Here is a 12,164-nt window from a genome sequence, read left to right as displayed (position 1 = left end):
CAGCCATCTTTTCTTTTGGGTCTTGGGAATGCAACACTTTCTATTATTCTACTATGCCTTTTCTATGGTGGGAAAATGGGAGCGGGGGATTGTACAGAGTTAGATGACATGTAGCCATAACAACATTCTTTCTAGAAACCCAAGGTCATCCTTTGTCTTTGCACCTCTGCACCTGACCGGAACTGGATGGGTGAAATCTGTCTTCATGGGAGTGGGAGATGGGATCATGGGATGGACTTGTGGGTGTGGGGGGGCAAGATCTTGAACTTTCGACTGGGTGGGGAAAACCGGGCAGCTTTCAGATTCGGGTTTCCCCAGATGTGCCAACATGGCTCTCTTAAATAAATTGGAACTTGGAGCAATACTTTGCCTTGGACTCTGATTTAATTTTGGGTGCTATTTGGAGCCCGGAGACTTCAGTAGCTTCACAGGCTGTGCTAATAAAGCCACGGATGGTTGAGATCGAAGAGAAGATTCCTTGCTTCACACACACACACACACACACACACACACACACGAACCCAAACACACACAGCGCAGGAGGCACCGCAGCTGCACTCACCTTCCGGAAAAACTCGTTCCGGACGGCTCTGAGCAGGTGGATGGTGACTTCGGAGCTCCTCTCGAGGCGTTGCAGCTGGCAGGCTACCACCTGGCAGCCGGCGTTGGTGCAATTCTGCAGGGGAGGAAAAGCACCGGGCCCTTTAACCCAGAATCTACTTGAAGAAAAGGTGATGGCTGGGCTCATAGAACATGCTATGCCCAAAGAGAAGGAAACGGATCCTGGCTTAGGGATGGTTTTCTTCATCTAAGACAGTGGTTCCCAAACTTGGCAACTTTAAGACTTGTGGACTTCAACTCCCAGAATTCTCCAGCCAGCTCTGCAGAGCTGGCTGGAGAATTCTGGGAGTTGAAGTCCACAAGTCTTAAAGTTGCCAAGTTTGGGAACCACTGATCTAAGAGGCTCTTTATTATGAAGGCTGGATTCCCACAACATGCCAAAGGAGAAAGAAGGGAAGGGCAGCCTGATTTGGCTTGAATGCTACTACTCTGGGTCACTTCCAACTCCGAAGGCAGCTGATATCTGTCAGACGGCCCTGGCTCCCTCTCTGCCTCCAACACAGAGCCCTCACCAGGCTCCAGGACTGGCCCATATTCCTCCCAGCCTTCTCACTGTCATATCTGTCACAAGTCACTCTCACAAGAGTGCAGAGAAGAGCAACAAAGAGGATTAGGGGACTGGAGGCTGAAACATATGAAGAACGGTTGCAGGAACTGGGAATGTCTAGTTTAATGAGAAGAAGGACCAGGGGAGACATGATAGCAGTCTTCCGATATCTCAGGGGTTGCCACAAAGAAGAGGGAGTCAAGCTATTCTCCAAAGCACCTGAGGGTAGAACAAGAAGCAATGGGTGGAAACTAATCAAGGAAAGAAGCAACTTAGAACTGAGGATAAATTTCCTGACAGTTAGAACAATTAACCAGTGGAACAGAAGTTGCCTCCAGAAGTTGTGGATGCCCCAACACTGGAAGTCTTTAAGAAGATGTTGGATAGCCATTTGTCTGAAGTGATGTAGGGTTTCCTGCCTGGGCAGGGGGTTGGACTAGAAAACCTCTAAGGTCCCTTCCAACTGTTATTCTATACGAAATAAATAAATATTTATTTAGTTGCAGGAACTGGATATGTCTAGTTTAATGAAAAGAAGGACTAGGGGGAGACATGATAGCATCTTCCAATATCTCAGGGGTTGCCCCAAAGAAGAGGGAGTCAAGCTATTCTCCAAAGCACCTGAGGGTAGGACAAGAAGCAATGGGTGGAAACTAATCAAGGAGAGAAGCAACTTAAAACTAAGGATAAATTTCTTGACAGTGAGAACAATTAATCAGTGGAAGAGAAGTTGCCTCCAGAAGTTGTGAATGCCCCAACACTGGAAGTATTTAAGAAGATGTTGGATAGCCATTTGTCTGAGACAGTGTAGGGTTTCCTGCCTAGGCAGGGGGTTGGACTAGAAGACCTCCAAGGTCCCTTCCAACTCTGCTGTCGTATTACATGTATTACATTTTAATCACACAACCAAACATGTGGACTTACCACTCTGTCTGTGTGCTCCAATTCTTCGGGATGCAGTGGAATCACACTATTAGCTGCTCCGAATTCGGTGCGATTCGGCAAGCTGCAGGTCACCTTAGTGTTAAAAGAATAAAGCATCAAATTGCTGCTTGGATTGCAATTCTCCCCCCAAAAATTGAATGTGGGCTATTTTTTCTGATGTTTTTTTAATGCACCCAAAACGCTCTCTCTCTCAGCGAATTGGTAGTAAACTGGCTAGGAACCCACCACTGATGCAGAGCATGTGGGCATGCATGCCGTTTTGCCAGCTGCACTTCTGGTTTCCGGCACTGGCCTGGAAAACGGCCCCAAACAGGCTGTTTTTGGGGGGCGGTTTTGGCCGTTTATTGTGTCTAAAAAACTGTTTTTTGCCCATTTTTCAGGCTATATTTTTTTGGGCCCATTCCAGACCATTTCCAGGCTGTTTTGAGGCTGTATTCAGGTAGTTTTGGCTCAAAAAATGGCCTGGTTTTTTTGGCCATTATTGTGCTGTTTTTCGGTGCTCTGGTGCCTTTCTAGAAGCCCAAGGTCATCTTTTGTCTCCGCACCTCTGCACTTGACTGGAACCAGCTGGGTGGAGATGCCAGCGTGGGCGAAGAAGATTGGACCATGTGATGGATTTATGGGTGTGGGGATAAGATCATGAACTTTCAACTGGGTGGAATCCCAGGAAGCTTTTAGATTTGGGATTCCACAGTTTTGTTGCCACCATGTCTTATTAAATTGGAACTTTAAGGATAACTCTGCCTTGGACTCTAATTTAATTCTGCATGATATTTGGAAGGCTGATACCTTGGTGACGGAGTTGCGGCTTATCTAGGAAGAGATCTGGTGGGCCGTGGGAACTAACTCATCACTGAAGGCACTTACATTGTCTGCAAGGATGCGCGTCACCCAGAGGAATTCCCTCCCTTGATAGCCGGTGGCGGGAAACGCCATCAGGAGCGAAAGATTAGACACCGCGTAACAGGCAAGGTTTTGTATCTGCAAGGACGAGAAAAATCAAAAACTGGGAACGTTTTTAAAAATGGGGATGTGAACATTCTGGGTTAAGCCGCCCGGAGTCGTTCGGGATTGGGCAGCATATAAATTTTATAAATAATAATAAATAATAATAATAGTTTCTCCCCTCCCCCCCATTTTAATTTCTCCTTTGGGACAAGGTGCATGAATTCAAACAATGCACAGAGAAAGCGCTTGATGTACAGGTAGCTTTCGACCTTTGGCCACAATAGAGCCCCAAATTTCCGTCGCTAAGTGAGACGCTTCTTCAGTGAGCTTTGCTCCTTGGGCTGTGGAAAGAGTTGGCCATGATGAATTCGCCATGGAGAGAGTTGACTGCAGTGAGTTGAAAGGGGCAGCACCTGTGTCCAAGGCGCCAGTGCTGGATCCTGCCCTCCCCCAGCTCCCCCCTTCCCCACTCAGCCAGAAGCCCTGAACCAAAGTTGTCCCTTCCTCCTCCTTTTCCATGTCTTTACTTTGACGGTTGTCCGAAATTCTGGGCTCATGTCGCTGGGAAATGTCCCCACAGGATGTACTTCATATCGGTTCAAGGTAGACTCACTAAAACGAAAGAAAAAATAGAAGGACCTAAATCGGAGTCATGCTTTGAGTCTGAAGTTCACAGTACGGTCCCCATTTTCATTCATTCATTCATTTATTGAATTTCTAGGCCGCCCAATCCCAAAGGACTCCAGGCGGCTTACAGAAATGAAAAATATTAAAAAAGAATTAAAACAATGACACAACAAAGTTAAAAAGAAGCACAACATGCACCCAATCAAAGGGGCGGGGGGCTGGACCTCAATCAAGAGGTCAACAGCCCCAGGCCTGCCGGAAAAGCCAGGTTTTAATAGCTTTACGGAATGCCATGAGAGTGGGAAGGGCCCGGATCTCTGGGGGTAGCTCGTTCCATAGGGCCGGAGCAGCAACAGAGAAGGCCCTACTCCGAGGCGCTGCCAGCCGGCATTGTCCCGCTGAAGGCACCCGGAGAAGGCCCATCCTGTGCGATCTTATTGGTCTTAGGGAGGTATGCGGCAGAAGACGGTCTCGCAGGTATCCGGGTCCTAGGCCATGTAGGGCTTTAAAGGTGATAACCAGCACCTTGAATCATGCTCGGAGACCAATGGGAAGCCAGTGCAGCTCGCGGAGGATAGGTGTCCTCCCCTTACAATCACAGCAGAGCCCAAAAATTGATGTGGGAAGGGACACATTTGTGAAGTGAGTCTTGCTTCATCTTACCACTTTTCTTGTCTCAGGTGTTAAGACCTTGCCACCGCACTTCTTAAAGTTAGTATCATGGTTGTTACTGCCTTCCCCGGTGTCATAAGGTCACAAAAAGTGAGCCCATGAGCCCAGGGCTCTGCAATCGTCATAAACACGAGTCGGTTGCCAAGCTTTTGAATTTTTTTTCTCTCCTTTTTTTTCATAAAGTATTCATGCAAGTCAAGCTGCCTGTGCGCGCACACCAGGGGTGGCTTCCTGCCAGTTTCTAACCTCTTCTATAGAAAAGATTCCACAAATCTACGGTGCCATTTAGAACCGGTTCCAGCTCCCTCCCCATGCCCGTCTGCACATCATCAAGATGAAGAGTGAGAGGAGGAATTCTGGGAGTTGAAGTCCACAAGTCTTAAAGCTGTCAAATTTGAACACCCTTGGGGGGGTTTCTTTTCTAAAGGGTTAGGGGTGCGAGGGTCTTGTAACTTGACAGCTTTAAGACTTGCATGCTTCAAATGCCAGAGTTTCTGAGCCAACATTTTGGTTGCTAAGCAAGAACGTTGTCAAGTGAGTTTCACCACATTTTACAAGTTGGCCACTCCCACCTGGTCACATGGCTGGCAAGCCACTCCCACAAAGCAGGCCACACCTACAGAAGAGGTTCTAAAAAAATTTGAAACCCACTACTGGCACACACTGACCCACTGCTCTGTTGTGGCCCACCGGCAGCCATCTAGAGCTAGCAGCAGAGTCCGACAGTATTGAGGTTGGGGAGGAACATGGGCTAGAGGGTTGAGAAAAGGTCAGACAAGGGCTTTGCATTGGAGGCAAGAGGAAGTTAGACAGCAGGGAGGCAGAAGAACAGCTGAAACTTCCGAAGGCAACTTCTGTTCCATGGGTTGATTGTTCTCAGAAAATTCCTCCTCCTTTCCAGGTTGAATCTCTCCTTGGTCAGTTTCCATCCATTATTCCTTCTCTGGCCTTCAGGTGCCCTGGAGAATAGCTTGACCCCCTTCCTCCTCTCTGGGGCAGCCCCTCAAATATCGGAAGGTGCTCTCCTGTCACCCCTGGTCCTTCTCTTCCCTAGACCAGCCATGTCGAGTACTTAACAGATTAACAGAGTTAGAAAGGGAGCTTGTAGGTCATCTAGTCCAACCCCCTGCCCAAGCAGGAGACCCTACACCATTTCTGACAGAGAAAGTCCAGTCTCTTCTTGAAAGCCTCCAGGGGTGAAGCTCCCACAACTTCCGAAAGCAACTTCTGTTCCATGGGTTGATGGTTCTCACTGTCAGGAAATTCCTTCTTTGGAGAATACCTTGACCCCTTTCTCTCTGGGGCAGCCCTCAAATATTGGAAAATGCTCTCCTGTCTCCCCTGGTCCTTCTCTTCCCTAGACCAGCCAGGCCCAGTTCCTGCAACCGTTCATCAGATGTTTTGGCCTCCAGTCCCCTCATCATCCTGGTTGCTCTTCTCTGCACTCTTTTTCTAGAGTCTCAACGTCTTTTTTATACTGTGGTGATCAGAACTGGATGCAGGATTCCAGGTATGGCCTTCCTAAGGCTTTATAGAGTGGTATTAGTACCTCCCTTGATCTTGATTGTATCCCTCTGTTAATGCAGTTTAGGATTGTGTTGGCTTTTTTGGGACACACATACAGGGATGGATGGACACACATACACACACACACACACGGACTCACCTGGTCAGGAAGAGGTCAGGCTCATAAGAGACGAAGGAAGTGAGCTGGGCAATGTTGTCTGTCAGCGTTTGATTTAACTCACTGCTGTCACTACCCAGAAGAAAGGGAAAAAAAGGTCTTTTAATGGGTTGGTGGAAGCCCTTCTCAAGACAGGACAAATCAGGGTTTTCACAGTCAGAAGCCTCAAATGTTGAATTCCAGGTACAGGTAGTCCTCGACTTATGACCACAATTTGGGCCCAAGCGCCAAAGCAGAGAAAGCAAGGGAGGGGAAGTAAGAGTTAGAAGAGAGGGGAAGAAGGAGGAGGAGAGAGGAAGAGTGGGGGAAAGAGGGGGGAAGAAGAAAAGAGGAAGGAGAGGAGGAAAGAAGAAAAGCAGGAGAGGAGGAAAGAAGAAGAGAGGAGGAGTGGGGGAAAGAGAGGGGAAGAAGAAAAGAGGAAGGAGAGGAGGAAAGAAGAAAAGCAGGAGAGGAGGAAAGAAGAAGAGAGGAGGAGTGGGGGAAAGAGAGGGGAAGAAGAAGAGGAAGGAGAGGAGGAAAGAAGAAAAGCAGGAGAGGAGGAAAGAAGAAGAGAGGAGGAGTGGGGGAAAGAGAGGGGAAGAAGAAGAGGAAGGAGAGGAGGAAAGAAGAAAAGCAGGAGAGGAGGAAAGAAGAAGAGAGGAGGAGTGGGGGAAAGAGAGGGGAAGAAGAAAAGAGGAAGGAGAGGAGGAAAGAAGAAAAGAAGGAGAGGAGGAAAGAAGAAGAGAGGAGGAGTGGGGGAAAGAGAGGGGAAGAAGAAAAGAGGAAGGAGAGGAGGAAAGAAGAAAAGCAGGAGAGGAGGAAAGAAGAAGAGAGGAGGAGTGGGGGAAAGAGAGGGGAAGAAGAAGAGGAAGGAGAGGAGGAAAGAAGAAAAGCAGGAGAGGAGGAAAGAAGAAGAGAGGAGGAGTGGGGGAAAGAGAGGGGAAGAAGAAGAGGAAGGAGAGGAGGAAAGAAGAAAAGCAGGAGAGGAGGAAAGAAGAAGAGAGGAGGAGTGGGGGAAAGAGAGGGGAAGAAGAAGAGGAAGGAGAGGAGGAAAGAAGAAAAGCAGGAGAGGAGGAAAGAAGAAGAGAGGAGGAGTGGGGGAAAGAGAGGGGAAGAAGAAAAGAGGAAGGAGAGGAGGAAAGAAGAAAAGCAGGAGAGGAGGAAAGAAGAAGAGAGGAGGAGTGGGGGAAAGAGAGGGGAAGAAGAAGAGGAAGGAGAGGAGGAAAGAAGAAAAGCAGGAGAGGAGGAAAGAAGAAGAGAGGAGGAGTGGGGGAAAGAGAGGGGAAGAAGAAGAGGAAGGAGAGGAGGAAAGAAGAAAAGAAGGAGAGGAGGAAAGAAGAAGGCAGAAAAGGGAGGTTGAAACTGTGTTTTCTATATTTGTAAGAAGATAGGGATAAATGTTAAGAGTTAATAGATAAATGTTAATAGTATTTACAACAATGTGTATTTGAGGACGTATTTAAAAGGAAAAAATAAAAAACTTTATGCAAAACAAAAAAATTGGGCCCAAGCGATAAATTTGTCCAGTGAATGATTTGCCCCGTTTTATGACTTTTCTTGCCACATTTGTTAAGGGAATCACTGCAGTTATTAAGTGAGTCACCAGGTTGTTAAGTGAATCTGGTTTCCTTGTTGACTTTGCTTGTCAGAAGGTCACAAAACGGGATGACGTGACCCCAGGACACTGCAAGGGGCATAAATGTGAGTCATTTGTCAAGCATCCAAATGTAAACGGTCATAAGTGTGAAAAACTGACCTAAGTCACTTTTTTTCAGTGCCTTTGTAACGGTCACTAAATGAACTGTTGTAAGTTGAGGACCACCTGTATTTCCCCTTTTGGACTAACTTATTTGATACTTCCCGACATTTTGCCATTAAGTGCAAATCGGCTTCCTTAATCGCCCAGCCCCAGTTCTCACCTGCTGGCTGTCAGCTTCACCTGCACTTTGTTCAGGAGAGAGGAGCAGCTGAATTCGAACTCGAGGGCAAAGGCCACCTGCGAAGGAAAAGGAATAACAGAATAACAGAGTTGGAAGGGACGTCGGAGGTCTTCTAGTCCAACCCCCTGCTCAAGGAAGAGGCCCTATACAATTTGAGACAAATGGCTGTCCAATCTCTTCTTAAAAGCCTCCAGTGTTGGATCACCCACAGGTTCTGGTGGCAAGCCGTTCCACTGGTAATTGTTCTCACCCTTACGAAGCCTCTCCTTAATTCCAGGTTGCTTTTCTCCTTGATTAGTTTCCACCCATTGCTTCTTGTTCTGCCTTCAAGGCCCTTTGGAGAAGAGCTTGACTCCCTCTTCTTTACAAGAGCCAAGGTGGCGCAGTGGTTAAATGCAGCACTGCAGGCTACTGCTAGATCAGCAGTTCAGCGGTTCAAATCTCACCGGCTCAGGGTTGACTCAGCCTTCCATCCTTCTGAGGTGGGTAAAATGAGGACCCAGATTGTTGGGGGCAATATGCTGACTCTCTGTAAACCGCTTAGAGAGGCCTGAAAGGCCTATGAAGCGGTATATAAGTCTACTGCTATTGCTATTATTCTTTGGGGCAGCCCCTCAAATATTGGAAGACAGCTATCATGTCACCCTAAGTGTTCTGACCCAGGCTTCCTTAACCAGCATGAAGCAGAGTCTTGGTCCCGGCAAAACCTGTTTTATTTACCCGACTGTGAGTTCCTTTCATTCCCAGTCAGCAAGGCTTGGCAAACAGTCTTTCCGAGGAATGTTTATCCACACGAACCTTATCTCGCTTGGAGAGTTGCCAGATAACTAGTTTCCAAATGCAGGGCAAGGCAACCCTTGGCACAGATTCTCTTATAGTCACAAACAGAACTTTCTGTTCTTGAAACGACCGAAGGGGCGAATTGTTTCCTGCAAAAGCCCCCTCCCCGTTCGCTCCTCTTTTGTCTCCTCTGGGAGGGGCCAATCACCTCCAAGGTGTGGCTTTCCTCCCAAGTCGACCCTGCTTTCTGAGCTGTTCTTGTCTTCTGGCTGCTCTGCGCATGCACACACTGGGAACAGGCTCCAGCTGTTCCTCTGCCTCGCTGCTGTGTAGCTCTCTCTCTGCCTCCGACGCAGAACCCTCGGTCTGAGCGTTCCTCAGTCCCCAGGACTGGCCCATGTTCCTCCCCAACCCTCCTCACTGTCCGACTCTGCTGCCAGCTCCACTGGCTGCTGGCACAACGCTTACACCTTGAGTTGCACAAGTGGTGGGTCAGTGTGCACTCACAAGCAGCTTGGCTTGCACGAGTGGCGGGCTGACATGCAAATGTGGGAGCAGCAGGCCGCCGCTTCCACAGCCCAGTTCCCCCCTCTCCCCCCCCGCCAGACCACCAAGCTGTAAAGGTTGGTGACCTCTGCTCCAACTGGCCTGTTTGCTCACCTTTGCCGAGGACCGGAAGACAGGATAACCCACGCTGCACATGCGGGCTTGAGCGGAAGAAACCGAGCACTCCATTTTCACGGGGTTCTCCCCCTACGGGGGAAGGAAGAAAAGCTAGAATAAACTTGATTTGGGCATCTGGGGAAGTTTGGGACAGTGTTTCTTTTTATCGATTTTTATCTCGTTATTTTATAATGAGCAGTGGTGGTGCAGCGGTAAGAATGCAGCACTGCGGGCTAATTCTGCTGACTGCCAGCAGTTCGATCCTGACCATTTTGACTTAGCCTTCCATCCTTCCAAGGTCAGTAAAATGAGGACCCAGATTGTTGGAGTCAAGATGCTGACTTTGTAAACCACTTAGAGAAGGCTCTGATTCTGTCCTGTCCTATTGCCATGCTGGAGCAGTAGTTGCAATGCAGTATTGCACGCTAAATCTGCTTTCTGCCAGCAGTTCGATCCTGACCGGCTCAAGGTTGACTCAGCCTTCCATCCTTCCGAGGTCAGTAAAATGAGTACCCAGATTGTTGGGGGCAAGAGGCTGACTTTGTAAACTGCTTAGAGTGAAAGTACAGTGAAGCGGTGTATAAATCTAAGTATAATTGCTATTTATTTCTAATTTCCATGTTCCTGAAAATATATTCCCAAGCCAACTATCTGTAACTAGGTTCACACACCAAGTTAAACTTGAAGCCATGAAAGAAATACAACCTGCAGGGGAGACCCAACAATGTTAAGACTCTGTCAAAGTTTGCCAATTGCAGGGCTGAACCTGTTTCCAAACTTCAGCTGAAATCTTGCTTCTACAGTAAGTAATGAAATGCTCAAGGAATGGATAGAATAAATATAATATGGGATTTAATTTTAATGATGGAATGAACTAAATAGACCTGCTGGGACTTCAGTTATTAGAGACAAATTCTTTGTTTTTGTAAGTAACCAAAGTCATTACTTTCAACAAATTTTGGAGCACTTTCAACCTCTTTAGAAAGTCCAAGAGACGATGGATAGATGATTTTTTTAAATTGTTTTGATTTGCTTTTCCTTTTCCCTGTCTTTTTTTAAAAAATGCATAGCAATTAAAGTATTGAAGTAGGCAAGAGATGATGGATGGATGATTTCTCTTTTTTGTCGTGGTTCTGATTTGCTTTTGCTTTTCCCTCTCTTGTCTTTTTTTAGGTAGGTGTTGTGGCCCGGCAGGAGCCGTTGGAGCTGCCACCAGACTCCGACAGCGAGGGGCCTTATGAGTCGGCCCTGGAGGATGTGGAGGACCCTGGACAGGGTTCCAACTCCAAGCAGGGCGCAGAGAGACTGGTTGGCCACCAGGTGGCGCCTGAGCCTTGGATCAGTGGAGAGGAGACAAGGGAGAGTGATCCAGAAACCACCTGTGAGTTGTTCCAGGATGCACGCCGTCGAAGGGCTACTCGACGTCAAGAACAACTACGTAATTACAGGAGGTAATTACGTTCAGCTGATACTCTTTAAGCTCCTCTCCAGATTATAAAAGGGACTGCTTGTGCCACGCCCTTCTTGCAGAAGTCAACGTTAGGGACTAACGAGAAACAAACTTGGCAGGCTGGATTGCTTCCAGAGTTTGTTTGCATTGCTTCCAAGGTTTGTAGGACTTGCTGCCAAAGTGCTTATCTGTCTGTTGATTTGGCTTTCAGCCAACGAGAGTCTGGACTGATTAAAAAACATTCTCATTTACGTTTGTCTCGGCTTTCGTTCCTGGATGGAGGAGGGGGGGGTCAGAATAGGTAGGTGGCATGATTAGAAGTCAGATAGGAAAGAAAGAGAAAGTTGTTTAACAAACATTTAAAAGCTAGAATAAGTGATAGAAATAAGAGACGGGGGGGGGGATATTATTGCATACATTTTTATATAACAAAATGAAAGCAATAACCAGAGAAAACGTGGAATGATTGAACAATGATAGACTGCAGCCAAATATAAATGTGTATTATTATTATTAGAAATACATAAGTGGATTGAATGTAATAGTTACGTGTTCTGTCCCCCCTTCACGGCTCTTAACAAACGGCAAGCAGACAAACTTAAAAGGAAGTCTTTTTATCAGTTCTCGGCTCAAACTGGCTTCGAGCCCCAAAGTAACATAAATACAGTCTCTGACTAGATAACAGAATGAAAAACAAAACAACTCTTACAAGCAATGCACTTCTCCAAGTGTAGCCTTGAATCAGGGTTGCAGGAAACACCAAAGCACTTATCCAAGTGTATCAAGCAATGTTGTAAGCACGAAGGAACGTTGACTCCTGCGACTAGGGCGTGGCAGCCTCCGTCCTTTTATCTCCAAACCTGCCTCTAACAAGCCCCAGCTGCATAATGAATCTTGTATCCCGAAAAGACTCACAGCAGACATCTGCTGAGTCACAACAGTTATGATTAACTTTATTAGCTTTGTTTGTATTAGAATGTATGACTCCCAGGTGCCACACCGTTCACGCATTGATTTGAGATATTTATTTGAAAAAAATAGAAAACTTAAAAATAAAAATAAAAAGTGGAGGGGAAAGGAGCCCAATTGTGGAAGTTGGGCTCTGTTTTCCGGCCATCCCATTTAAAACTATTCCTTGGGTTAGGGGCCCCACCATACCTTCAGTCCAAGGCTGGAAAAATGGAGACTTCTGGAAAACCAGATCTGGAGGGTGGTGTTGTAGGCGTTTTCTTTCTTGTTCTCTAGAAGGACGTCAATCACCATCTTCCGCTTCCCTTTACGGATGACATGAGGCTTCTGCCTGCAATG

General features: G+C 47.1%; 1 protein-coding gene across 1 annotated transcript in view; it reads right to left on the bottom strand.

Moving 5' to 3' along the window:
* ITGA10 (integrin subunit alpha 10) overlaps positions 1-12,164 on the bottom strand; it is an 81,075-nt gene that overhangs the window by 6,192 nt on the left and 62,719 nt on the right. Inside the window, 8 exon segments of the mRNA XM_087705361.1 lie at positions 563-676; positions 2,093-2,185; positions 2,981-3,094; positions 3,589-3,673; positions 6,027-6,116; positions 7,943-8,019; positions 9,404-9,496; positions 12,015-12,156. Coding sequence (XP_087561487.1) covers positions 563-676; positions 2,093-2,185; positions 2,981-3,094; positions 3,589-3,673; positions 6,027-6,116; positions 7,943-8,019; positions 9,404-9,496; positions 12,015-12,156 — 808 coding nt within the window.

The sequence above is a fragment of the Thamnophis sirtalis genome, unplaced genomic scaffold (assembly GCF_051295495.1).
Source record: "Thamnophis sirtalis isolate CommonGarterSnake01/CBP01778 unplaced genomic scaffold, rThaSir2_p1.2 scaffold_2, whole genome shotgun sequence".
Classification (NCBI taxonomy): domain Eukaryota; kingdom Metazoa; phylum Chordata; class Lepidosauria; order Squamata; family Natricidae; genus Thamnophis; species Thamnophis sirtalis.
Note: the sequence above shows the minus strand (reverse complement) of the source record. Positions and strands in the feature narration are given on the sequence as shown.